This window comes from Miniopterus schreibersii (genome assembly GCF_964146895.1).
Source record: "Miniopterus schreibersii genome assembly, chromosome: 8".
Classification (NCBI taxonomy): Eukaryota; Metazoa; Chordata; class Mammalia; order Chiroptera; family Miniopteridae; genus Miniopterus; species Miniopterus schreibersii.
Window position 1 is genome coordinate 41233399 of NC_138109.1, and position 26746 is coordinate 41260144.

General features: G+C 36.6%; 1 protein-coding gene across 5 annotated transcripts in view; it reads left to right on the plus strand.

Moving 5' to 3' along the window:
* The window catches only part of PDE4B (phosphodiesterase 4B), a 472365-nt gene that overhangs the window by 114175 nt on the left and 331444 nt on the right, over positions 1 to 26746 (plus strand). The window contains exon 1 of one of the 5 annotated variants that reach the window (XM_081145576.1): positions 22944 to 24082. The exons of the other annotated variants lie outside the window; for them this stretch is intronic. Coding sequence (XP_081001702.1) covers positions 23847 to 24082 — 236 coding nt within the window. The 5' untranslated portion in view covers positions 22944 to 23846. Of the gene's footprint in view, positions 1 to 22943; positions 24083 to 26746 lie in introns of those variants that run through there. 5 annotated transcript variants of the gene reach the window in all.

The following is a 26746-nucleotide window of genomic DNA, read 5'->3' on the forward strand; positions in this document are numbered from 1 at the left end:
TACCTGTGAGTGTGTGCTAGATAGAAGCCTAGGAAAAATAAAGACCAACATGGTCTCTTAACGGTGGTTATACCTGGGTAGCAGGGATCAAGTCGCATTGCTTTCCTTTGTCCTGACATTGTCCCTTGCGCTCTGTTTCACTGCCTCGGGCATGCTGGACTGTTTCAGTTAAAGGAAAAGTGATTCTCAATAAGCTTGCTGACTTCCGAAGGGGACAGAGTCAGACACAATTAACGAGAAGGTGAGGCATGTGTATATGCTGAAGGTATGTAGCGGGAGCACCTGAGTAACTCATGAAATCCCTGCCCTTGGTTTCAGAAAGGCGAGCAGGGGTGACCTGGAGGGGTGAGAACACCTTGGGCAACACGAGCTGATGCCTTCTTAAAGGGTTAAGGCATCGCATCCCCTCAGAGCAAAGAGAACAAAGCTTTCACAGTATTATTCATTAGAATTCAGCTTTGTGTAGCCCGGTTACACACTTCAGTGAAACCGGTGCGGGATCCTACTCTCGAAGGGTTACAAAGCACATATTGTTGTCCAAGTTAACCCAGAACAGAAAGATGGCATCCTTGGGGTAAACATTACGTTGCATTTTACATGGGGCAAACCACATGAGACACTACCATAGGTTTAAACCTTAAACGATTGTGAGCATTTCCAGGAATCTTGTCAGCTTTTTTTACTCAAAAATGAATGTTTTTATTTCCCATAAATTTAAAGCTTATCTGATGGGGAAGAAAATTTAAATGGAATATAAACATTGTCAACTATTATGGCCCCCAGTTAATGAATCAAGGTAACCAGGAATACATGTTTATAAAGCAAAAAATCTTCACATTTTCCCCAAGTGCTGGGCACAGCGCCTGACACATAACAGGCACTCTCCAAAGGTGCGTGTAAATGGACAGAACTGCAAATGTGCTTACCCCGGAGGCTCCAGGCTGTGCTTGCTGCTGAATGGAAGGTAATGATGGAAATAATGGGCAGAGAGGCCAGTGACTTGAGTTCTAATCCCAGCCCTTCTGTTAACTCAACATATGCCTTCTCTTTGTGGTTCCATGTGCCCATTTGTTAAAAAGGGGATTGGATTAGATTAACTCCAGGAGAAGTTTCTTTCATATTAAAGTACCTTAGATTCTAATGGATTCCTCAGGGTTTTGTTTTGTTTTTTTCTTTCCCTCCCTATTGCCAAAACTCATGTATGCATTAACGTATCCCACAGATGCTTACTGAATGTCCTCTCTGTGTATAAGCTATTGCGTATGTCATACAGAATAAGTCTGCAAACAAGGCACACGCAGTCCCTGGCCTTGGGGTCCTTTCATCCAATGAGAAAGCTGTGTGCCCTCCTACTGGGCTGATTACATTTTCCTTATTGTTTCATTTTCCTTATTGTTTAAAGTACAAGCTTTTTCTAATGGGAAGTTATCCTTACAGGGGGAATTGTTTGTCATTATAGAGCTCTCTCTGAGGAGATAAATGGATTTAGAAGATTAAAAATATTTGTATTTCCTTGTTAATTCTTTGAATTGACCAGGCCAATGAAAAATTTAGTGTTGTCTAGCTTTTCAGTAACAGAGTCAGCAGACCACATTATTACAGTGGATATATATGTCTAAAATATAGGTTATAAGTTATATTTTATAAACTGTCATATTTTTAGTGTACAACAGTAAACTGAAGATTAAAAGGAATAGTTCAGTGACATATAGTGAAGGCATCTTTTCATGTAATTATGACCCAACCTGTATGTTTTTCTTTTGCTGTAAGATTATTCTTAATGTAAAGCATCTTGATCTTTTAATAAAATGGGGATACTTATACTAAAATAATCATAGCCACATTTTGGCATAGCATACATTTATTTTATTATTTTGATCTAATAGTGTATGTACTGAAACATTCACTCTAATTTTACCCAGGAAACATTCTACTTTCTTATGCTAAGTCAGGATAGGCTGGTTATGCTGCTATAACAAAGAACTCCAAACTCTCAGAAGCTTAAAACACTATGATTTTCTTCTTGCTCACACCACACGTTCAAACTTGGCTATGCATGAGCTAAATTTGTCTTAATCCTTCTGAGACCTGGGCTGATAGCAACCACCATCTCAAACATTTTCATAAGTGCAAGAGGACAAAGAGAGGTCTGCTAATGATTTTTTTGGTTACATACAGTTACAAATCATTGGTCTGAACTAGTCACACGTTTCATATTCTCATAAGGGGGCCAGGAAGTGCTATCCTTCCATCTGCCTAGGAAGAAGGTAGCTGGGATACTTGATGAGTAACACTAATTACTACTATCACAGCATGAAAGACTTGTTTTCAGGCATTAGCTCTTAATTTGCTAAGAAATCAATGAACTGTTGGCTCTCCTAGTCACTCGTTTACTTGAGAAGACTTTTTCTTTTTTGTTTCAAAACATTATCTTGAAAAGATCCCTTGCATTATATTATATATGGTTGAAATTTTATCAAAATTTAAAAATTTTAGATTTACTACATTTACAATGATGTATAGTTCTACACTCTTGCCCATGGATATTAATCCCTTTATTACTGTGCTTTTCAAAAGCATTAAAAAAAGAAGTAAGTTCAGGTTATAATAGAGGCTTTGTTTTTTAATTCCTTCCCCCTTTGTGTTTTCATTAGACCTTTTCAGGGTTTTGCTTTGAAGTGCTATTTCAGTAATATTCTTTGACAGTACTCTAAGAATGCTTGTTCCTTTTCCATTCGAATGCAGTTCTGAGCCAGAGCAGATAGGAATTAGACAGAAACCCATTTCAGAATCAGAATAGTTCTAAATATTAATATCAAAGGTTCATTTTATTCAACATTCTTAGGTAGAAGAGTAAACAATGCATGAATGCTTTTCAGTGTTTACTTTACATCTCCAAACTAAAGCATTGTTTTTATATATATTAACAATTTTGTTCATTTACTTATTCAACAAATCTTTATTGTACTCCTACTGTAGTGGCACTCAGACTGATTTAATTATATGGATATAATTGAAAATTTATGAAGAGTTACAAGTATTTTTCTAAGTGAATTAAGCTTTAAGGGTCATAAAAATTCTGTTCTTTTATGTGAAGCTGGCAATGCAAGCCTAACAATGGGACACCCAGTGGCAGGGGCTAGACTATGTTCTTTTGCAGAGGAGTGATTGTGCATTGGGAAGATTATTGACTGGAGGTGCTAGTATGATATGTTGTGTTAAATATTCTGGGATCCATACTTTATTTACTTAACCAGCCAAAAGTGACCATGCACGTTATTCTTTGGTAGAAACTTAGGCTATAAAGATCATTAAGACACAGAGCATATTCTCATGGAGTTCACAGGCAACTGGGGAAAATAATATGTTAATGTTTAATTAACAAATACATAACATAAGTTTTATGGTGAAGGTACCTAGAGAGTACAGTGGAAATACCAAGAGGTTGTGGAAAACTAATCTGGAGGCGAAGGCGAAATCTTCCAAGAGTGGAGTGATGAAATGACAATTTAAGGTCTTGAGTGGAATTCCCTGGAGGTACAGGAAGGAGAAGAGGACTGCAGGCATAGCAAGCCGTGTGAGTGATTAAATGCATGGAAATGTGAAAACATGTGTAGCTAGAGGACTGTGTACATGGGTATGGGGAGTGTTTGGAGAGGGTTGGCAGGAGATGAAGCTGAAAGGAAGCCCTGGGCCGGGCAGAACAGGACTTGGCTTGGGTTTGCCTCAGAAAGTATTACCTTCTAAGGATAAGAAAGGAGAGGCATTAACTGAAAGGATTTGAATTTATCTCATATGTTCTTGGGATCATTGAAACTTACAAAGCAAGAGAGTGTTGTGGTCAGGTGGGTGTATTCAGAAAGGAAAGATTATAGTGGGGGCTAGAGAGGGAGAAACTAGAAACAGTGCGACCTGGAGGCACACGGAACTTGAATCTTGGCTTTATCAGCTTAATTCTCCAATGACTAGATTCTAGGCAATTGAGATAGGTGACTAATTCTTTTACTTTAATTTATAATATTATGACTGTGTGCTTAGAAAATGGCAGCTGGTCCTTTACTAGCTTGATGGCTTTTTCTACGTAAAACATCTCCCTGAAATTTTCTTTCAAGTGTTGATGCATTTGTTAGAAAGCAGCAGACATATTAGTAGCAGTCATTGCCTTCCTCGGCTATGAAAATCTATGGGGTACTGAGTTCTATTTAGGGATTCTATTAATAGGCACACTGGGGAGAATTCTAAGGGAATCATTTCATGAAGAGCCAAAGTGGCTTATATGCAAGAACCCATCAGTGAGCAAAGGAAAGAGTTGGGGGCACACATGTAGCCATCAGCAGAGTTTGAACAATGCTGCATAGTTGAAGTGAAGTGAAGTGCTGAGACTATTTATTGCAACTATTTCAAAAGTAGAAAATGATCGCCTCCCTGACAATGTTCACAGAGAATGCTGTTATCAGCGGTTTCAGCTGTTTTTGACAAATCAAGAGTAAAAATGAGGGGGAATGATTAGTGCCAAAATTGACTAACTTGAAATAATAGCCTCAAAAATGCCTAAGCAGGTGTTTTGCTCTATTACTTAGCTATAACTATATAAAATTTCAGAGCCTTTTGAAATGAGCATCATTGTCAATAATGAAACAAAGTAGGTCATAATCTTGTCTTCCTTTGGACTTTTAAATGCCATATCTTGTATCGTATGGATATAAAAGCCATTATCTGTGTTACCAAGAAATATCCCCCTTTGTTGCTTTTCTCTGTCTTGAAGTCACACTATTCTTTCCAGCAAGCCTGGGTAGAGACTCTGTCCAGGAACCTTTGTTAAAATGTTATTACTGTGCATTTGCTGGATTTTCTAGTTTTTTTGTGTGGTTTTTTTTTAACTGATATATTTGATTTCGAAGTTCCTAAGCATTTAGGACCCTTGCACTTTCACATACAGGTATGTTTTGATGTATACACTTTGTGGTCAGCTTGCCAACTGCTTTACAAATCAGCGTGCCATTTAGATGATCAGTCTCCCAAAAGGCTAGGAGATTATTTCTTCAAATGGCCTGCTGTGAGCGTGTGTGTGTGTGTACAGTTCTCTATAATACCATCTCTTGCTATGTTACACAGAGGATTTTTCTGTTGCTTAGATTATGCATTTATTAAAGGTCTTGAGTTCTCGAGAAGTCCATGTTTTGAGTCTGAGGGTTATTTTTTCCTGTAATGTTTTATAGGTCTAAATTCTTGAGAAGAGGTGTGGTAAAGCTGAATATTTCCCTGAAGAAGGGACAATTTATAATCTTCTAGATCAGTCTTTCTGGGATAAAAGTGGCTTTGGCCAAAGAATGATGATGTTCTTTAATTGGTGCATGTGGAATTGGATGAGACAGAAACACCCGAAGGTCTGTGCTATTTACCATAAAGTAGTGGAAGTGGAAGAAAAGGTATAAGGAATTTACATTCTATTGGATATACTCTGACTTTTTCTTCATGGCTATTTCTGGACAGCATTTTCAATATTTTCCTTTATTTAGATGCAATAATTAGTCTTCTTACCTTTTCAGTAAAAAGAAGAGAAAATAACACACTTTATTGTTTTTAACTTTTCTAGGACTGAACATTTATTGGATGTATACTTTGTGACATGCATAGAGTTGAATGTGACAAATTGTTGCCTTAGAGAATTTCCAGCCCAGTGAATATTTTGTCTTGTACATGATTTTGATTGCATTTAGGTAAGGTTTTAGGAGCAAACTGTTCCCTTGGCTGAAAATGTGTGCCTTCTGTTTCTATCAGGAAAACCCAAGGCTAGCCAGCTTTGAGCATGAGCTAATTGACAACACTGGGGAAAAATATCGTCTCCAGAACTAAGCCCCTTTTTTCACAATTGGAAAGTAGCCCAGAATTATTCCATAATACAGTCCCACTTTCACAGAACTAAAATGAAGGTGAATGGGTGACAGAGAAATGCTTCAATTCATAGATAACAATGAATGAATGTAGGTTTACTAATGTAGCTATTCAAACTCAGTGACTATTTATATATATAGGTATAATATATATTTATATATAAGATAATATATACTTTATTTTATAGAGTAATTGATTTTTAGAGAAGAATTCTAGTTGGAGAAAGAACTTTGGAGGGAGGCAAAGCTGGATTTGAATAAAGCCTTTAGAAATTACTCATTTTCAGCTTTGAACCTTACCTTTCAGAACATGAGTTTAAGTGTACAATGGGAAATAAAAATACAGCGAAGTTATTGTAATATCTGTAAAGCTACTAGAACACAGTAGATGCTTATGAATTGGTAGCTAATTTTTGTTGTTGTTGTTAACTTATTTTTTAATGAATATTGAAGTGCTATTGTGAACAAAAGATTGCAGGAAGATATTGTGGGAGGAACACAAAGAGAAACAAAGTAAGACCTCTGTCTTTCAAAGAGCTTGCCACAGTTTAGGTGGGTAGATAGACCATTCATACATCAAACAAATCTGAAACAATCCTAACATAAAATATACAAAACCTTTGTAGCACAGAAAAGTAGTGCTGGAATAATTTTTATGTCACAAAGATGGAAATTCTAGATCACATTGGCCCCCTTCTTAATCTCTTTAGAAACTTTTGCCTAAATATGGCTATATTAGAATACTTTTATTTTAAAGACTTTAATTTTTAGAGTAGTGTTAGGTTTACAACAAAATTAAGAGGGAGGTAACAAAGATTCCCCATATAGCCCCTTCCCCCCCACAAGCATAGTTTCCCCTATCATCAACATCACCCACCAAAATAATACATAGGATGAATCTATATTGGTACATCATAATTACCCCCCTAAAAGTCTACATTTACCTTAGGGTTCACTCTTGGTATTATATATTCTATGGGTTTGGACAAATGTATAATGACATATCCATCATTATAATATTATGCAGAGTATTTTTACTGCCCTAAAAATCTTCTGGGCTCTGCCTATTCATCTCTCCCCATCACCTCACCCTGGCAACTACTGAGCTTTTTATTATTTTCATGATTTTGCCTTTTCCAGAATGTTATGTAGTTGGGATAATAGAGTATGTAGCTTTTTCAGGTTTACTTCCATTTAGTAATACGCATCTAAGGTTCCAATAGGATACTTTTAATAAACTCAAGGCTGTTCTTAGGAAGCATATCAATAACTGGTGTGTCCAATTACAATAAATAGAACTGTGCTTGTAATTATCCTAAGTTGCTTCAACGCAATTCTATATTGAGTTCTCACTGTTATCTGCAATAGGTCCCAATCTCTAAAACTATATCTTTGAGCTGGCTCCTTATGTAGGAAGCATTCCGATGTTAGGATAATTAGAGACGCTCACACTTGATCACTCTACCCCCTTGAGGCTGCCATTTCCTTATCCTTGACCCATGACAGACGTTGCTAACTGATCATAGCATTCTTTCCCACTGAATGCATCCTCAAAGCCTTCTCATCTCAGTATTTAGGCAATCACAACCAATTTATTTGACTTGACACCTGAGATAACACCTATTTATCATATTAACCTAAGCATTTCTGAGTTTGAGAATGTCTGTGCTTACTAGCTTAACTGAAGGCTAATTCCTATAGCCTGGTAAATCTATACTTGGGAAATTTGACCTGCTAACTATGTAATTCTGCCTTTTCTTTCTTTTGGTTTCATTGTATGTTAGAATTCGATGAAAGCACGGTGGGATGCAGTGGTTCACAAACATTGGTATGCAGCGTAATCACTGGAAGCCTGGTTAAGGCACATTGCAGGGCCCCACCCTCAGGGTTTCTGATCCAGTAGGTAACAGTCTTTAAAAATAGGTCCAGAATACACTTTATGAAATATAACCCCAAGTGATACTGGTGGTGCCAGTTATGGGACCACAGTTGGAGAACCATTGACATAATGGAAAGGACACAAAATTATAGACAGAAAAACCTGGGAGCATCATTACTTTGACAAAGGGTAAGTTTCTTAAGGTATCTGGGCCTCAAATTTTCCTCTATGAATTTTTCTCTGTAATAGGACCTCATGGAATTATTTTAATTATTACAGGAGATATTTTAAGCATTTAATAAAAATAATCCTCCAACAAACGTTTCTTCCCTTTTTTATATGTTTTTGAACTTTGTAATTGAAAAAAAAATTAGCATTACTCTGGATATGACAGGGAAATGCAGATAGTGATGTATTGTTCTTGCTTTTTCTCCCAAGAAATGTTACAAATTCTAATCTTCAGAAACTCACTCTATGCTATTCTAAAAATGTTTTCTCTTTGCTATGAAAATCTTGCCCCAGACCCCGAGGAGAAAGTTTTATTTATTTAAACTTGGGAAATTAGACAAATGGTAAACTAGCAAGGGACTGTGTACAAAAGCTGAAGAGCCACATTGAGGCTGGAATTTCCCCCTTGGCAGGGACTACTTTAAAATGAATGAGATAAAGTCTATAACACTCTTTAGATCCTGCAAGGCAGTAGACCAGCCAGACATACGTACTAGATTGCATTGCAAATGCAGTGCCATTTACATTTTAAGTTGTAATTTGTTAATTCACGTGAATCCCCTTGCAAAATGTTTGATATGAACATTCACATCCTATAGGCCAGGGACTGAGTCACCAAGCTTGGAGGGATTGCCCCGTGATGCTGAAGAAGCTGGCTAGGCTCAGACTCCTGAGAAATTATTCATTCACTCAGGTCTTTCTCCTGCTTGGTTGCTCTTCAGTTTGCAAGGGTTTAATTTGTTTCCACAAAAGTATTTTCACATACAGATTTTTAAATAGATTTCTGTATTTTTGTGTATTGTAATCTTAATAAAAAGACATCAAGGGTTTTTGTTACGAAGTATAATGTTATCTAAGGCAAAATAGTTCTTAATTATAGTGCAGTGTTTATGGACAACATAAATGATAGCTTAGAATTGAAAGGAGAATTACTATGTTTACCATTAATCTCCTTGACAACAAGCTCAGTGTTTTGAATACTAAATCATTCAGCATTTTATAAAGATTTAAGGGTCTGGAGCTCACTTTGACATTTCATTCTTTTATATACACCTGGGTTTTTAATAGGTATTCTTTAAAATCCTATTAAACATTGTCCCTTTAATAAATATTTTTGGCCTTCTAACTTGGTTGCATTTGAAATGTTTCTCCAATTCTTATCTTCATCATCATCACCTTTATCCAGTATTTATTGAGCTGTGAAAAACTAGAAATCGAGTTCACAGGAACATTCTGAATACTTCATACCAAAATGAAGCTCCTTATTGGAGCTCCCTTCCAGAAAAGGAGCAATTCCCACGTCCCAGGCCTTCCCGCCTAAGGGACATACGCTGGCCCTGAGGCACGTTACCACCCCCGAGCTGCTCGCTTCTCGCTTCTCGTTTTGAAATGGAAAGAAAGCCTTCTCAGCATATGGTATTCTGGAGAGACGCCTCCCTGCCTCTGGCGGAGCTGCTGCTTCTCCCTGGAGTCACGCTCCTTCCAGGGTTGCCACTGGGCTGTGACCCCAGGAAGGTCACAGGTTCATGTCTGCTCTGCCTCAGTCTGGCAGGGAGGTCCAGGCCGAGCGGTAGATAACCGCGAGTTCCCCGGCGGGTCGGTGAGGCTTTCAGAGGGACCCCAGCAGGGCTGGCTGGAAGGTCACCAGTAAGGGTGCATTCAGGACAGGCCTTACCCTTGCCTTTGGTCTGTCTTGCCATCCATGTCTTGCAGCATCTCTTCTCAGTGGCTTTAAAAAGTGAATTTGCTTGAGGACCTAGTTGAGGCAACTGAGAAGAGATGGTGTGTCCCAGGAGCAAGAATAAATGCTCTTGCAGCTTAACTAAGAGGCCTTTATTTAAGCTGACACTTATTAAACACCTACTGTATACTAGGCATTGTTTGAGGTGCTGGAATCAGTGTGGTAAATGAAACTAAAGGTCTTTGTCCTCGTGGAACTGTCATTCTGGTGGGCGTGACAGACAACACTATCAGAGAGTGATTGATGCTGTTGGGGAAAGAAAGGGAGGAGGTGCTGTTTTACATGAGTAATTCTAGGGAAGCCTCTCGAAGCGATGTGTGAACAGGTTTCTATAGGAAACGTGGGAGAGATCGAGAGAGAGCTCTCCAGGCTGCGGTAAAACAGCCCCTGAGGTGTGTATGCTCTGCCACGAGACAGGCCAGGTGTAACTTCTATTTTATTTGAAATAAGAATGCTTTGTTGATCAAATGATACACATCTGTATAACATACATTTGAAAATATCACAATAGGAAAAAGAGCCATCACCACTTTAAAGATGTGAGTATAATGAAGGCATAAAATAATATTTTCTGTCATGAATCTTTTTCCCAGTAGAGCCAGCCCAGGGTTAAAACAATACGCTTCATACATAACATACTGTAACTGCTTTTTTTGACAACTGAAAATGTACAGAAAACGCTGTTTTGACTGTCTATCTTTAGTCTTCAGCTGTTGCTGTCACGATTCAGAAATTTGGATCTCTGCCTTAGGGGCGCATTTCCCTAGATGTGAAAAATAATCTGATGGCATCTAAGGCCGTAATCGTAGGCTGTGATTTTAGAATATAAATCACTTGCTACAAAGGGGGAAGGGCATTCCTTTCCTTTTTATTTGAGTCTTATTTATGTTATCAATATGCTTTACTGTGAATTTGTTTATATTTTCATAAAGATGAAATTTTCTTTGGCTTTTGTGTGTGGCAAGTGGTGCCTGCTAATTTTACTGGATTCTGTACCAATTGAATCCCAAAATGTGTCTGGAAATCCAGAAAACTGGTTAGAGCGCCTTCCCCATGCACCAAAGTTATGGGTTCCATCTATCTCCCATCAGGGCACATACAAAAAATCAATTTATATATATATATATATATATATATATATATATATATATATATATATATATATATATATAATTGATTATATATATATATATAAAGAATCCCTAGATTTTACTTTGGGGGTTGGTGTGTGGAGGTCCCTTAACTCTAAGGTGGTACTTACTAAAAATGGACCTGCCCTCCAAATAGAGAAAAAATTTAAAGATGGTAAACAAATATAGTATCATTAAGAATTTGTTTTTCCACTTCAAAATTTCCAAATTACCAAAAATAAAGTGGAACTATTCGTTACAGCTAATGTAACACAAACGAAACAGTTTAAAATCTGAGCCTAGAATTGGCGAAATCAGTACAGATTTTATAGCAAAACACAGTAATGATAACCAAGAGAATTAATTTTCTAAACCAGGAGTCCCAAAACATAAGCCTCAGGGCTGTCTGTTAGAAGCTAATACAGGCTAGAAATAGAATCATAGGAGGATATTTAAATATTTAATATTTTAGATCAGAAAGAAAAGGAGGTATGTGAGAAAAATTTCTAGTTTTTAATAACATGTTAAAATAAATTCTAATTTTGAGTTGCAAATGAATGAATACACTAAGGGGCATTAAGCCAATCTTCCCTTCCAAAGTTGGCTTAAAACTGAAAAGGGTGCATTCAGATAAAGTTATTTTTAAATAATGCATTAGAGAAATTAGTTGCTGTCTGGGTGAAACTAATCATTTTTGTTGCATATTCAAATTATTTTGTATTGTCCTGAAGTATGGCATTTATAGAGAAGCAATTCCAGTTTCAGGATATAACATATGTTGTTTGTGTACTGTGGACTTTCTTTATATTTAGGGCATATCCTTATGTTTTCTTCTCATTTTTTCTTTGCAGTGAGTATAGTGGATTAAAGCATGAGTTTTGAAGCTCAGTGGCTTTGGGTTTGAATTTTTACTAGCTGGCTGATCTTGAGTAATTCAACCTACCTTTCTGTGATTCAGTTTGTTCATCTGTAAAGGGTAGATTATATTCTTCAAAAAGGTATTATGAGGTTTAAACGTGATAATAATGTGTGCAAAGGGCCTAGTACATAGTAAGCTCTTAATAAATACTACTTACTTTATCTTTTCCCCCAACTTATCTTTTTTTTTTGTCCCCCACCCTCTTGAGCAAGTCCAGGAAAAGATCCTTCCCTCACAGCCCTTAGAAGGAACCAACTCTGCCAACACGTTGATTTTGAACTTCTAGCCTCTAAAACTGTAAAACAATAAGTTTCTGTTGTTTAATAGCATAGCCTGTGGTACTTACTTACAGCTGCCCTAGTAAAGTAATAGAGATTTTGGTACCAAGAAATGGGCTGCTACTGTAATAAATACTTAAAAATACGAAAGTGGCTTTGGAATTGAGTTGTGGGTGGAGACTAGAAGAGTTATGAAGCACTTGATAGAAAAAGCCTAGATTGCCTTGAGGAGACTTGGTAGAAATATGAATTATTAAAGGAACTTCTGTTGGGATCTCAGATGGAAATGAAGAACTGTAAGAAAAGTCATCCTTGTTATAAAGTGGAAAGAAGCACAGAGCTTGGCTAAGCTGCGTTCTAGTTTTTATGTGGATAGAAAGTAAAAATTGTAAGTGACAAACTTGGAATTTTAACTGAGGATTTTTCTAAGCAAAGTGCTGAAGACACAACTTGGTTTCTCCTTTCTGCTTATAGTAAAATGCAAGAGGAGGGAAGTAAATTGAAGAAAGAATTGTTAAGTAAAAAGTAACCAGGACTTAAAGACTTGGAAAATTCTCAGCCTATTCATATTCCCCAAAGGCAAGGGAAGTAAAGAAGAAAAAATAAATGAATGGGACAATATCAAACTAAAAAACTTGTGCACAGCAAAAGAAACTGCCAACAGTGCAAAAAGACAACAAACCAAATGGGAGAAGATATTTGCAAACAACACCTCTGACAGGGGTTAATATCCAAAATGTATAAAGAACTCATACAACTCGACACCAAGCAAACAAACAAACAAACAAACAATTCAGTAAAAAATGAGCAGAAGGCCTGAGCGGAGACCTCTTCCAAGAAGACATACAAATGGCCAACAGATACATGAAAAGATGCTCAACTTCACTAGCATTTAGGGAAATGCAAGTCAAAACTACAGTGAGACACCGCCTCACACTGTTAGAATGGTCATTGTGAACAAGATGAGTGATACGTGTTGGAGAGGTGGTGGAGGAAAAGGAACCCTCCCTCGCTGCTGGTGGGAATCTAGGCTGGTGCAGCCGCTATGGAAAACAGTTTGGAGGCTCCTCAAAAAATTAAGAATTGAGTTACCAGATGACCCAGCAACCCCTCTTTTGGTATCTACCCCAAAATTTTGAAAACATTTATTGGCAAAGATATATGCATCCCTATGCTTGTCGCAGCATTCTTCACAGTGACCAAGACATGGAAGCAACCGAAGTGTCCTTTGATAGAGGCCTGGACAAAGAAGATGCGGTGCATGTACACGGTGGAACACTGCTCAGCCGTAAGACATGTATGGGATATAAAACTGAAAGCAACAAAGGAACAAACAAAAACAAACAAAAACTCATAGACACAGATAACAGTATAGTGGGAAGGGGGGTAATAAAGGGTAAAGAGGGTCAGATACGTGGTGACAGAAGATGATCTGACTTTGGGCGATGGGCACACAAGGCAATAGACAGATGATGTACCGTAGAAATGTCCCCTTGAAACCTATGTAATCTTATTAACCAATGTCACCCCAATAAATTTAATAAAAATAAAAACTAAAATAACAATAAAAGAGTAAATGTTCAGTGTTGAGAATATATATATATATTTCCAGAGAAATAAAGTATAACTCAAGGACCCACCCCCTCCCCAAAATTAAATCATGCTGAATGAAAGAAGCTGGTCACAAAAAGTACTGTATGATTCCATATATATGACATTATTAAAATGGTAAAACTATAGGAATGGAGCATAGATAAGGATCGCAAGGGACTGGGAGTGGGAGGAGAATATGACTATAGAGGTAAGCACAAGACAGTTTTGGGGGCAAACAGAACTGCTCTGTATCCTAATTGTGATAGTTTTTACATGAATCCACATGTTAAATTTCATAGAAAACTGCACCAAAAGGTCAATTTTGTATGATAAATTTAAAAATAAAACAATAGAGGCACAAAAGTAACTAAGGGTGCTTTACAAAAATATACATTCCATTTAAAAGTCTTTGCTACAAATCTTAGCATGCTTATATCACCAGTCTTGGATTTTATATAAGCTAATATTGCACTGTTTCGATGGTATAAAATATTTATGTGAAATTAAATTTGAGTTACTTCTTAGTACTAGAACTTCATAGCCAGTCTTGATAGGTAAAATTCTATTTTTTTCATTATAAATCAAAAATCCATTACATTGTTATTGAATTTTTAAAAATTTCTGATATGAACAGAAATTAACAGAATATGTAGTAAACAATTAAGTCTTGAAGTTAAGTGAGTCCATCTCGCTCTGATCTGTTATTTTGGAATCATTTTCTATAGTCATATCTATTCTGTACTGTTTTTAGACTCATACTATTAAAATATTAATTTAAGAAAATACTGTTCCTGTAAAATAGCTTGCAAGTATACACTTAAACATAAAATGAACTCCTGAATATTATTCTCTTTTTAAGAGCAATGGAGTGAATTTGATTTAATTTTATATGTGCTATGCTCTTTCTATGATCTCTGTAGTATCATAGTTAATTGATTTTACACAAAGCATTATTTACATTAAAAAATTTAACTATAGATTAATACTATACCATTTTTTCTTACCTATTTCACAGAAGACTCCTGACAGGGTAGAAAATAATAAAAAGATAAAAGCTCATTTTAGATAAAGAGGTTTTCCCAAATGTGCCTTTGTTTTTAACATATTTGTCCCTAATAGCCTATTCATCTGAAATCATCCTGTTCGGTAATTTGCTGACAGGTTAGTATTATCTTTGGGAACTGCAGTGCCCCTTTTTAATGCAGATTTTAAAACACCTACCATAGGAAAGGTTTCTCTTCTTACATTTAGGTGTATGAATCATCCTTTCTAATATATCTTGATGTTAACAGTGACCTAGGAAACAAAGAGAAGAACCTCCTTAGTATTTTTGTCTGTGCAATATGCCTTCACTGAATGTGTCTTGTGAAAGAAGCACCTAATTACCCTGCCCAAACCAGAAAGCATTGTGAGAAGAGGCCCTAGCAAGTATATCCCACTTGTACACCGCCTAATGAGTAGAGATTGCAACACATAGGTATTGTGCTTCTGTACTGCACTGAGGATGTGAAAAATAATAATGACAATAATAATATTTTAAAAGAACAAAGAAATGCTAATTAAAGTGTCAAACAGAGCCAACCTGCTATGATTTAGGAAGCTCGTTTAAGAATCTTTTGTAAGTTTAAGTACAAGCAATTAGGATATTAACTGGACTAGCCCTCAAGACAGTAAGAAAAATCCAGGACTAATATGAGGGCATGATTTGGGGCCCTACATTAATTTTCTACAAATATTTTCAATAAATAAATATTAATTAATCAGCATGTAATATCAAGCTCCAGAGATATTCCTTGGAGAACTTATAGGTTAATTCAGGATACACACACAAATATGTACTGTGATATATGACAAAACATTCTGAGAGATGAATTCCATGCTGGCGGAGTACAGATGGTGTCAAACAGCTGACTCTCCCTATGGAAGTTGGGAAAGATTTCACTGAATAGTTCTCATTTGAATTTTAACCTTAATGGATGAGAGATAGTATTGTTGGCAAAGAAAATGGAGATGTAACACTTCAGACAGTGAAAATACATAAAATAATATATAAAATTGTGAAAGGTTTACTGCTTAATGCTGCTACAGCTAGCTCTTGCTCTAATTAGAGATAGTTTGTTCCATTTTAGTCTGATGTCCTACTCCTTTATCTTATTCTTCACTTAGAAGATCATTCATTTATTCATTCATCAAATACTTATTTAAATACCTGCCACACTAATCCTTCTTGAACTCTTTCAAATAAAACAGAAGAGGAGGGAATTCTTCCAAATCCATTTTATGAGGCCAGCATTACCCTGATACCAAACCCAGATGAGAATGCCATAAGGAAAGAAAATTTAAGGCCAATATCCCTGATGAACACAGATGCAAAAATCCTCAACAAAATATTAGCAAAAAAATAGTAGCAAACAGAAATCAATAATACAGCAAAAGGGTCATACACCATGAACAAGTGGGATTTATTCCAGGAACAAAAATATGATTCTACACACACCAATCAGTCAGCATGACCCGCCACATTAACAAAATAAATAATAAAAATCAAATGATCATCTCAATAGATGCAGGAAAATGTCAATATTTGCAGATGATGTGATATTATATATAGAAAACCTCAAAGACTTCATAAAAAATTTGTTAGAATAAATGAATTCAGTGAAGTTGCAGGATACAAAATTAAAACACAAAATTTTGTTGTGTTTCTATACACTAAAAACAAATTATGAGAAAGAAAAGAAAAATAAAGAAAACAATCCCATTTACAATTGCATCAGAAGAATTAAATACCTAGGGATAAATTTAACCAAGGAGTTGAATTTAACCACAGATTTTGCATCTGTGTTCATCAGGGATATCTGTTTGCTACTATTTTTTTGCTAATATTTTGTTGAGGATTTTTGCTTCTGTGTATATTGAAAGCCAGGAGACATTAAGGAAAGACACTGAAGAGACACAAATAAATGGAAAGGTATTTTGTGCTCATGGGTTGAAAGAATACTGTTAAAATGCCCATTCTACTAAAGCAATCTGCAGATTCAATGCAATTCCTATCAAAATTCCAATTGCATTTTTCAAAAAAGAAAATAGAACAAATAATTCTAAAATTTTATGGAACCATTAAAAACCCTGAAGAACCAAAACAATTTTGAGAAAGAAGAACAAAGCTGGAGGCATCATACTCCAGTAATTTAAAACAATATTACTGCCCCTTAGTATTTAGAACACTATGATATTGGTATAAAACGGACACATAGATCAGTAGAACAGAATAGAGAACCCCAAAATAAACCCATATGTATGGTCAATTAATTTATGACAAAGGAGTTAAGAATATACAGTGGAGCCCGGCTGGGCGTGGCTCAGCGGTTGAGCATCGACCTATGATCCAGGAGATGGCAGTTCAATTCCTGGTCAGGGCACATGCCCGGGTTGCGGGCTTGATCCCCAGTTGGGGGCGTGCAGGAGGCAGTTGATCAGTGATGACTCTCTCATCATTATCTCCCTTCCTCTCTCTGAAATCAATAAAGATATATTTAAAAAAAAATTTAAAAATTATATATATATATACACACACACACACACACACACACACACACACACACACACACACAGTGGAGAAGACCTTCTCTTCAACAAATGGTGTTGGAAAAACTGAACAGCCCATGAAAAAGAATGAAACTGGACCAGTCTCTTATACCATACATGGAAATTAACTAAATATGGATTAAAGACTTGAATGTAAGACCCCAAACCATAAAACTCCTATAAGAAAACATGGGCAGTAAGCTGCTTGACAATGATTTTTTGAATCTCCGCAATGATTTTTTCTTTAAATTTGACACCAAAAGTAAAAGCAACAAAAGCAAAAGTAAACAAGTAAAACCACATCAAACTAAAAAGCTTCTGCACAACAAAGGAAGCCATCAACAAAATAAAAAGGCAACCTACTGAATAAGAGACAATATTTTTAAATCATATATCTAGTAAGGTTTAATATATAAAATACATAAAGAATTCATACAGCCCAGCCGGGTGTGGCTCAGCGGTTGAGCGTTGGCTTAGTACCCAGGGGATTGGGGTTCCATTCCTGGTCAGGGCACATGCCCGGGTTGCGGCCTCGATCCCCAGTAGGGAGCATGCAGGAGGCAGCTGATCAATTTTCTAGCTCTTTCTCTCCCTCTCCTTTCCTCTCTCTGAAATCAATAAACATCTATTTAAAAAAAAAAAAAGAACTCATACAAGTCAATGGCAAAAAAATTTTTTAAATGGGTAGAAAATCTGAATAGACATTTTTTCCAAAGAAAATATACAGATGACCAACAGGTACATGTAAAGATGCTCAGCATCACTAATCATCAGGGAAGTGCAAATTAAAAGTACAATGAAATGTCACTTCACACTCGATAGAATAGCTACAATAAAAAAGACAAGAAATGATAAGTGTTAGCAAGGATGTGGGAAAAAGGGAACGTGTGCACTCCTGGTGGGAATGTCAATTGGTTCAACCACTATGGAAAATAGTATGGCAGTTCCCTGGGTAATTAAAAAAGATGTATGCATCCCCATGTTTATTGCACTATTGTTTACAATCGTCAAGACGGGGAAACAGCTTGTGTTCATTGATGAATCAATGGATAAAAAAATTGTGGTGTGCACATATACAATAAAATATTATTCAGTCACAAAAATGAATGAAATCTTTCCATTTGTGACAACATGGGTGGATCTTGAGAGCATCATGCTATGTGAAATAAGTCAGATAGAGAAAGACAAATATCATATGATTTCTCATATGAAGACTCTGAAAAGAAAATAAGCTCATAGATACAGAGAACAGATTGATGGTTGCCAAAGATGGAGGGTAAGCTGTGGAAGAAATTTTTTTAAAAAGCATGGGTTGGGGACTATAAAATTCTTGGTGGTATTTACCACCCTGCCCCCATACACACACCTTAAAAAATCTACCCTACTATATGGCAAGTACCATCCTGGGAATTGCGATTATAAGATTAAATAAAACAAAGTCCTTGCCCTCATGAAACTTAAATTCTTGAGATAATAAATGATAATAAACCAGTCAATAAGTAATACATACATACATTCACAAGTACTTTGAAGAAAAATAATGCGCAACCAGGGAGATTGTAGTTTTAAACAGGGTGATTAGGGAAGACTTCATCAAGCAAGTATATTTCAGCAAATCCTGGAAAGAGATGAGGGGGACAGACCATGTATACGTAGATCTTGGGAAAGAAGAAACTTTCAGGACATATTCAATGAACAGAAATGAGGCCAGGGAGGCTGGAGCAGAAAAAGCTAGTGGGAGAGAAAGAGGTGAAGCCAGAGAGGTACTGAGATGGAGAAGAGTTAGATAGGGCCTCCTAGGCCATGGTGGCGACTTTTGCTTTTACTCTGAGTGTAATGAGGAGTCACTGGAAGGCTTTCTTTTCTTGAATAGGACCAACTCTAAGAACCATATGATAACATGCTTAAGCATCTAAGGTACAAATTTTCCAACTTCCCCTTAGGATTCAGGTGACATTGCTAGGTGGCACAGGTTAAAGCTGATCTTTCTGGAATACCATTCTACCCATGATGAGTAATACAATAGTATCATGTGGATAAAAGTGTAGCATTCACATCATCTTATAAAAATAACATGTTAGATAATTTCAGGCTCAAGTGCTTGTGAAGATATACTTTTAGTGACATGACTGACCACTCTGGGATCATGCATTCTCTCTTCTGTCTCATTAAGTATCTATTGTTATAAAAAGCTTGGTGTAGTATCAGCTCCTTAAAAGCTATGCAGGTTTATGTCTTAATTTTCTCATCTGAAAATGGGCAAAATGATGTGCATTCAGTCTACAAATATTTATTGAGTATCTACTCCGTGCCATACTGTTCCATATTTTAGAAATGAACAATACTCAGTCCAGCCTTAACGGACATCATAGTTTAGTACCATGGGGAATTCAACAGTGGCTTCAACAGCACTTGTCTGATATGTTTACAACGAGGACTGAATGAAATAATTTATATTAAAATGCTTACAACAATATCTGGCGCAAAAAGGTATGCAATAAATGTAAACTACTTCTCCATAATCCCTTAATTCTTAAGAATGGTCAAGTTAATCGTTCCTTCCCAAGATGGCTAGACAACTATTTCCATTCAGTTGAATGTCAAACTTCTTTCATCGTATTAGAATACATTTCTAGTTCCATTTCTTCACATTGAAATCTAGAAATTGGGAGATGTTACTCTCCATGGTGAGTAGATACTCTGTTCAAAGAAGCTGCTGTTTTTAAAGGATCTACTCAGATCCTTTAATAAAATTTTATTATTAACTTATTCCCTTGCCTGACTACAAGAAGAGCTTGCCTATTTTTAATCGAATAGAGTCTAATGGCTGTGCTCAGTTGGTATGTTGTTTTAGAAAAAGAGAACTGGATAGTGATATAAATATAGATATAAACAACAATAGTTTAATTCTGTTGATATTGATAGTCTTAAATCTATCCCTCTTTAAAAAGAAACGTCTGAATAAACTCTATCTTCTCAAATGTCTGGCCTTGTATTTACAGAATCTGCAGTTTTATGTCTTTAAATTACTTTAGTTTTATAATGGTAGTTAAAAATTGGTCACTCAGTTCTGAGAAAATTTATTCCAGGTAAATTTTAAAGTCTGAAAAAGAATGTAACTATTTTTATTTAAAATAATTTTATTACACAGCTATTACTTAAAGTTAACAATGTTATACTTACAGTGTAAATTTATCATTTTGTTTGGTTGTACTTAATTTGCTTTCCATTTCAATTCAGTAAAAAATTATCAATTTGTCCATAGTTCTTATAAATTGTACCTTATTGATTGTTATTGACCATATAACTCTACTCAGATCCTTTAATAAAATTTTATTATGATAATTTTTTTTAAGGTACATTTTTATTGATTTTAGAGAGAGAGGGAGGGAGAGGGAGAGAGAGACAGAAACATCTATGAGAGAGAAACATGAATCAACTGCTTCCTGCTCTCCCCTTCCTGGGGATTGAGCCCACAGCCCAGGCATGTGTCCTGATTTGGAATCAAACCAGCAACCTCTTGATTGATGTTCAACGACTGAGCCACTTTGGCTGGGCTATTATGATAAAATTTTAATTCTTGTAGCTTAGATGGATGTGGATACCAGGAATTTCATTATAAAAGTGGAAACATAGTTATAATTGAAATTCTCAAATCATTCTTAAGGGCAATTATCTGCACACTAATAAACTGACTCAGAATTACTCATTTCTTCCTTTGAGGTGTCAAGAGTTAAACATTACATGTGTATTGGAAGGTTTTCAATTTGGTTCTTTAGCGCCTTCCTAGCCACTCAGAAGGATGCACAAACTCTGTTTACTTTCTTCTTGGCTTTTCCTCCTGTTCTTCTGGCGCTCTCTCTCAAAACAGTATATTCTTGGCTGAAATAAAGCAGGAGTGTATCTGCTTTTACTGTGATCTTGTTTACTTTTTCTTAGATACCATCTCCTGTTTTCTGCTGTCAAGAGTCATCTTTGATTTCAATATTTAACAAAGTGTCTAGTTTTTCTTTGGCATTTTGATTCTAGAAGCAAATCTTCATGCATTTACCTGTAAACATGAATTTCCTCCTCTCAGATGTAACTAATTTAGACTTTAAAGTAGTCTGATTGATTATCTTTTAAGTCCTGCATTTCAATTGTCTTGAGTATTCCTAAATGTTATCTGGAGTAGGAAGAGTTAACAGACTTTACATATTTTTAAGAATTTTATTTCTTAAGATTGTTCTCAAAATTCCTTTAACTGGGACATTGGCTGTCATAGTAGGCAGAGTGAAAAGAGTAATGTGAAATGTCACATAATGTCACATAAATTGACAATAAGAATTGGAAAGTAATTATAATTGCACCATTATGCTACTGCTTTAAGTAAGTTTATGTCAACATTTCCTTACTTGAACCCCAGTTTAGATACAGCTAAATCTGGGTTATGAAATTTGCCATAATTTGGGGGGGAAAAATTCTTAAATGCCTACTGTATTTTAGCAGTCTTAAAGAGTGAATATGAAAAAGACCTTAGTGACTTCCAATTGCTATTTTATATTTTTCAAATAAGTCACTGTAAATATCATCAGGATATCACATGTTCTCATGTCCCAGCTTTAAATCACATTATTGTTGAAGAAAAGTCTTAACTTTGTTTTCATAATGCAGTAAATAGTAGACAGCATTAACCATATTTCCCCCATGATATTACTAACAACCTGCTCTTAAATAGGGCAATTAAAATATCTTCAAATGTATAAAGAACATGTCCTGGGACCTCACTGCACAAAATGACTATTTGACCTCTTTGTATCATATAATGAAAGAGCACTCAACTGGGAATCAGAAAGCCTGACTTCTTGCTTTAGCTCTAATATCAACTACATATATGACTTTGAACAAGTCACTAAAGTTCTCTAGATCCGTTGTTTTGTCTTTGAAATGAGCTGAACAAGGTGATTCATTTCAACTGTAATATTCTATGACTTTGCATTTGTTCATGATATATTTTTAATGTATTATTGAAATATTGATATCTTTCCAAAGTAGTACCTGTAAACTAGGAGTATATACCCTTCCTATTATGTTGGAATCACTTTCCCCAAGGGCTGGTGCGGGATTTATATTGTCTGCTCTTTTTCAGCCCTTTAGCTACTCAGCCAGAGTATATGACATACATTAATGACTTTATAAAGGTGCAGGAGAGGAAAAAACAAACGTCTCCCTTTTTCACTGAAGTCTTACTGTGAATCTTAACTGTCACTCCTGCTGGTCAGCCCTAGTTCCTATTTGTCAACTTTGTGTGAGATCAGAGTGGCCCTGATGGCAGTCATTGTCTGTACAGGCTTTGCTCAACATCCGTACACTTCAAGCGCCATAGTGTTCTTTTTATTTCCTCATGCCTTTTACAGTATAGAAGCTGCAGGCTTCAGGTGACTGATATACTTTGGAACTTGAGACTTTTTTTTGGACTCTCCTGCCCATATGTCTCATTTCCATGCCTTTGTGAACAAAATACACACATACACACTTGCAAGTAAATATATCCACACGCAAGCACTACTTGTACACCTGCTTGCACACACACAAGCACATGTATAATTCTTGACCTTGGACTCCCACTTGAACTGGGAGTTAGTGCCTCCATTTCCATCCTGGGAAGCTCTGGTTTTCAGAAGTGACTTTGTATCGAACAGAGAGGCTGCTGTGGGCAACCCATGAACAATGAGCTTAAACAGAAGAATGAAGGTAATGTTTGTTAGAATAAAGATTAGCTTAAAACCCTCAGGGGACTGAACGAAATCCAATGTTTTCCTGTTAGCTGACACTTTTTATATTGATGCTGTCTTGGATCTTCTGGAGAAGGGAGGGAAAAAACAACAACACAAACTTCAGCAAATCAGCTCTTTCATTCAGCCGTGGAATTTAGGGGGCTGTTTTCGCTAAGCTTTCTGACAGCCCCTGATTTAACGTTTTCCCTGGGGGAGGACAGGAGCTTCACCATGTGGAAATCTGAGCTTGGGGAGCGCTGCTGGGGGACACAGAGCGCAGTTGTTTCAGTCCCCCGGGCCAAGGAGCCTCCGGTGGGCGGAGTTACTGTTGGGGGCCTTTCCCGACGAGCTAATTCTCAATGAAGACTTGAGACGCGCGCGGCCCGGCTCCGGGTCTGCTCTTTGTGAGAACAGAACAAGTGACTAGGTGACCAGGGTTTTGCTGCCTGCCCGTTGGTGAATGCAGCTTGTTTGGTAAGATTTTTAAAAAATATGCACGTCAAGGATTGATCAGAAAGCCTTATGAATATTTCATGAGCTGATCCGCTCCACTGAATGGATTCCGTGAGTGTCAGCGTGTAGCCTGCAGACGAGCCTCACCCGCGACGAGGCTGCTGACAGGCAGCGCCCTGGCGCAGCTTCGGGGGCGCAGCCGGGCCGGTGAAGCCGGGTGACAGCCGCCCGCCGCTCCCGCCCCCGGGGTCCCACCCCCAGCCCGGCCTCCGCAGCCAGCCTGGAAAGAGTTTGCGGGCTCGCCGGCCGCGGGCCCTGCGCCGAGCCCCTGCTATGCTGGAGGCTCCGATCCGGGAGGTGGACGCTGGCCCTCCCTTCGCCTGAGACATGACAGCGAAAGACTCCTCCAGGCAACTTGCTGCTTCGGAACCTGAGGTTTGCATCAAGACTTTCAAGGAGCAAATGCACCTCGAACTTGAGCTCCCGAGGCTGCCGGGAAACAGACCCACGTCTCCGAAGATTTCCCCGCGCAGCTCGCCCAGGAACTCGCCCTGCTTTTTCAGAAAGTTGCTGGTGAATAAGAGCATCCGGCAGCGGCGTCGCTTCACGGTGGCCCACACCTGGTAAGGCGCGACCTGGGACTGCCCGCGGGCCTTTGCACTGGCGACGGGGATTTAGAAACGCAGGAAACAGGGATGCAGAGCACGGGTGTGGAATGCGTGGGGACGGGGCCGCTGGGGCGTACGTAGGGCACCGGGTTCAGTTATGGTGCTACTCGCTGTTTCCAAATAAAACCAGCCTCCAACTGTGGAGACTCTTTTGAAATTACTGCTTATAAAAATGCCTAGCTAATACCAGGGGAACTGAGACCTGGAGGAGTTAAACAAAAATACTCAGTTTCTGTTTAATCTCTGTTGAGGTGCTGGGTGACTTTTTTGTGTGCTTTGTTGGTGGGTGTTGATGATATTTTGAATAGTGTATTTTTGGTACAAGGTAAGTGTTTTAATCTTAGTTCTAATTTATTTCGGAAGACACTGTCTAAAGTCAAACTTAATTTATTGCATGGCTACGTTTGTAGTGTATAAACTAGTGGGTTTTTGCTTTATTGACTTTATCATTTTATTACCTAAGGAAAGGGAAAACTAAGTACCCCCTTCTGAAATTACATAATTAATTTTATTTATGATTAATATTGCTATTGTCTTTAAGATCCTCTTGTAAATAAAACATATAAATACTTAAATATATAAATGATAATAAATAAATCTCCAGTTTACTTGGAAATGCCAAGTAAATAAATTCAAGAGCACCTCTGTAAAAACTGCGCTGAACCTGCCACCTTTAGTGTATGTGTTATAGTCAGTAGGTTAGCTCCCTTAAACTTGCAAAATGATGACATGTAAGAAAAAGCACAATAGAAACCGAACTTTAGTTATAAAAGCTTTGCTGTTTCAGATTTCTTTAAAAGGAAATGTTTTCTTTCAGTTGAAGCTACCCTTCAAAATTGGGTATCTGTATCCCAATAGTTTTTATTTAAGAGGGACCATAGCAATGAAGGGAGCTAGGACCTCTTAAACGAAATTCTAACACAGTGATTTTGTGATTGCATACTAGATTGCCAACCAACGTTATAAACTGAGAATATTTAGTTTTGAAAATTATTATTTACTTGGATTCTGCTTTCTATTTCTCTGAAATGTCTGTCTGCCTAATCTAGTGCGCAGTGCACTGGCAAATTCAAGTTACCCTTAGAAATATGTAGCCTGCCTTTGATGGACACCACATGTTTAGCCAACACATACTTTACCTAGCTAAAAATGATATGGTTGTTTTTGTTTTCTGACAATGGACTGTTGTTCATGTCATTGCTTTATTGGAGACCTTTGTGGTCATTCTTGGATGAATTCAATCTTATTATTTAATTATAATCTCAGACTTGTAAAATGCACATGATAAGTTTTTCAAAATCTGCCAATGGTAGCATTTTTATGAAGAGATTTATATCTAAGTATGTACTGATTTAAAAAGATCCTCTCTCTAATGGTTTACCCCACCCTTGAACGCATGTGTATTTTCATATAATTTTCTAAGTAGTATAACTGAGTAGGAGAAGGTATGTAGGTGTGTTGTTAATTAGTTCTCATTAGAGAAACAAGGATGGGACACATACAATTAATAAATAAACTCATATTTTTTACTACTTGGGCTAATGTTAAACCATTATTTTGATCAGAAGGACCTTTAATTTTAGTAAGTTAATTTTCAGGTAATGGTAAATCTTCATGAAACCTTGGTAATATTTTCTTTACTATAGAGTTCCTGAATATAATAATTTCACCTTTATTTTACTCAGAATACATTTTTGATGTGCTAGGAACACAGAGCTATAAATATTGTATTTTTTTCTTTCCAAAAAAATCCAAATTTTAAAATGATTAAAAAGCCAGTTTTACTTATGCACTGTACAAATTTTCTTACAGCAAGTTACAAAAGGAACAATTAAACAATATCTGAGGTAACAACACAAAGTGATCTTCTAGTTAAGTTAAAACAAAAACTGCCAAAAAATAAAGCACATGACTTTGGTATAATGTAATATAATAAAGGTTTAAATAATACATTAATTGTCATACATACTTTATAACTTTAGTTATGACCGTTATTTATTTTCACCTTTTTTCTTCTCCCAATTCAGATACCCCCCTTCTTATGTTTCGTAGTAAAACTATCACAGTTTGTCTTCAGCTCCTGGTTATGTCTATATTTGTGTTTATTTCTATTGTTTTATGTGAATATATGTTTAATATTTTTCAAATTTATTTTCATGAAACATTCAATGAAAATTTACACACATATCATATATTTGAATGGTTTTCTCACTAATCTTAAAAATTATGTGCTTTTTTTCCCCCCAGCATCATATGGAAAAGTTACATGAGGAAATAAGATCATAAGTACTTTATTTTTGCCTCGTTGTCATGATGAAATGTAACCATCCTTTCATGATCAACGATTGGTATTTTCCAAACCATGCATTTAAGTTAGAAATTCCAAGATATGCACTTAGAAGTCTCTAAAAACATGTTATTACTTTACAGTAGACAGTAGGCTTCTTTTAAGAAGATTGGATTGTTTTGATTCCAGCATTGAAATTAAAGTAATTTTCATGATGAAGCTAAACAATTCAGAGGATACAGTTTATTTCTAAACCCTCTGAACAATTTTTTTTAATCTTTAGTTATTTGTAGATTTCATATTTTGGTCAGATGAACATGCAGTTCTGGTTT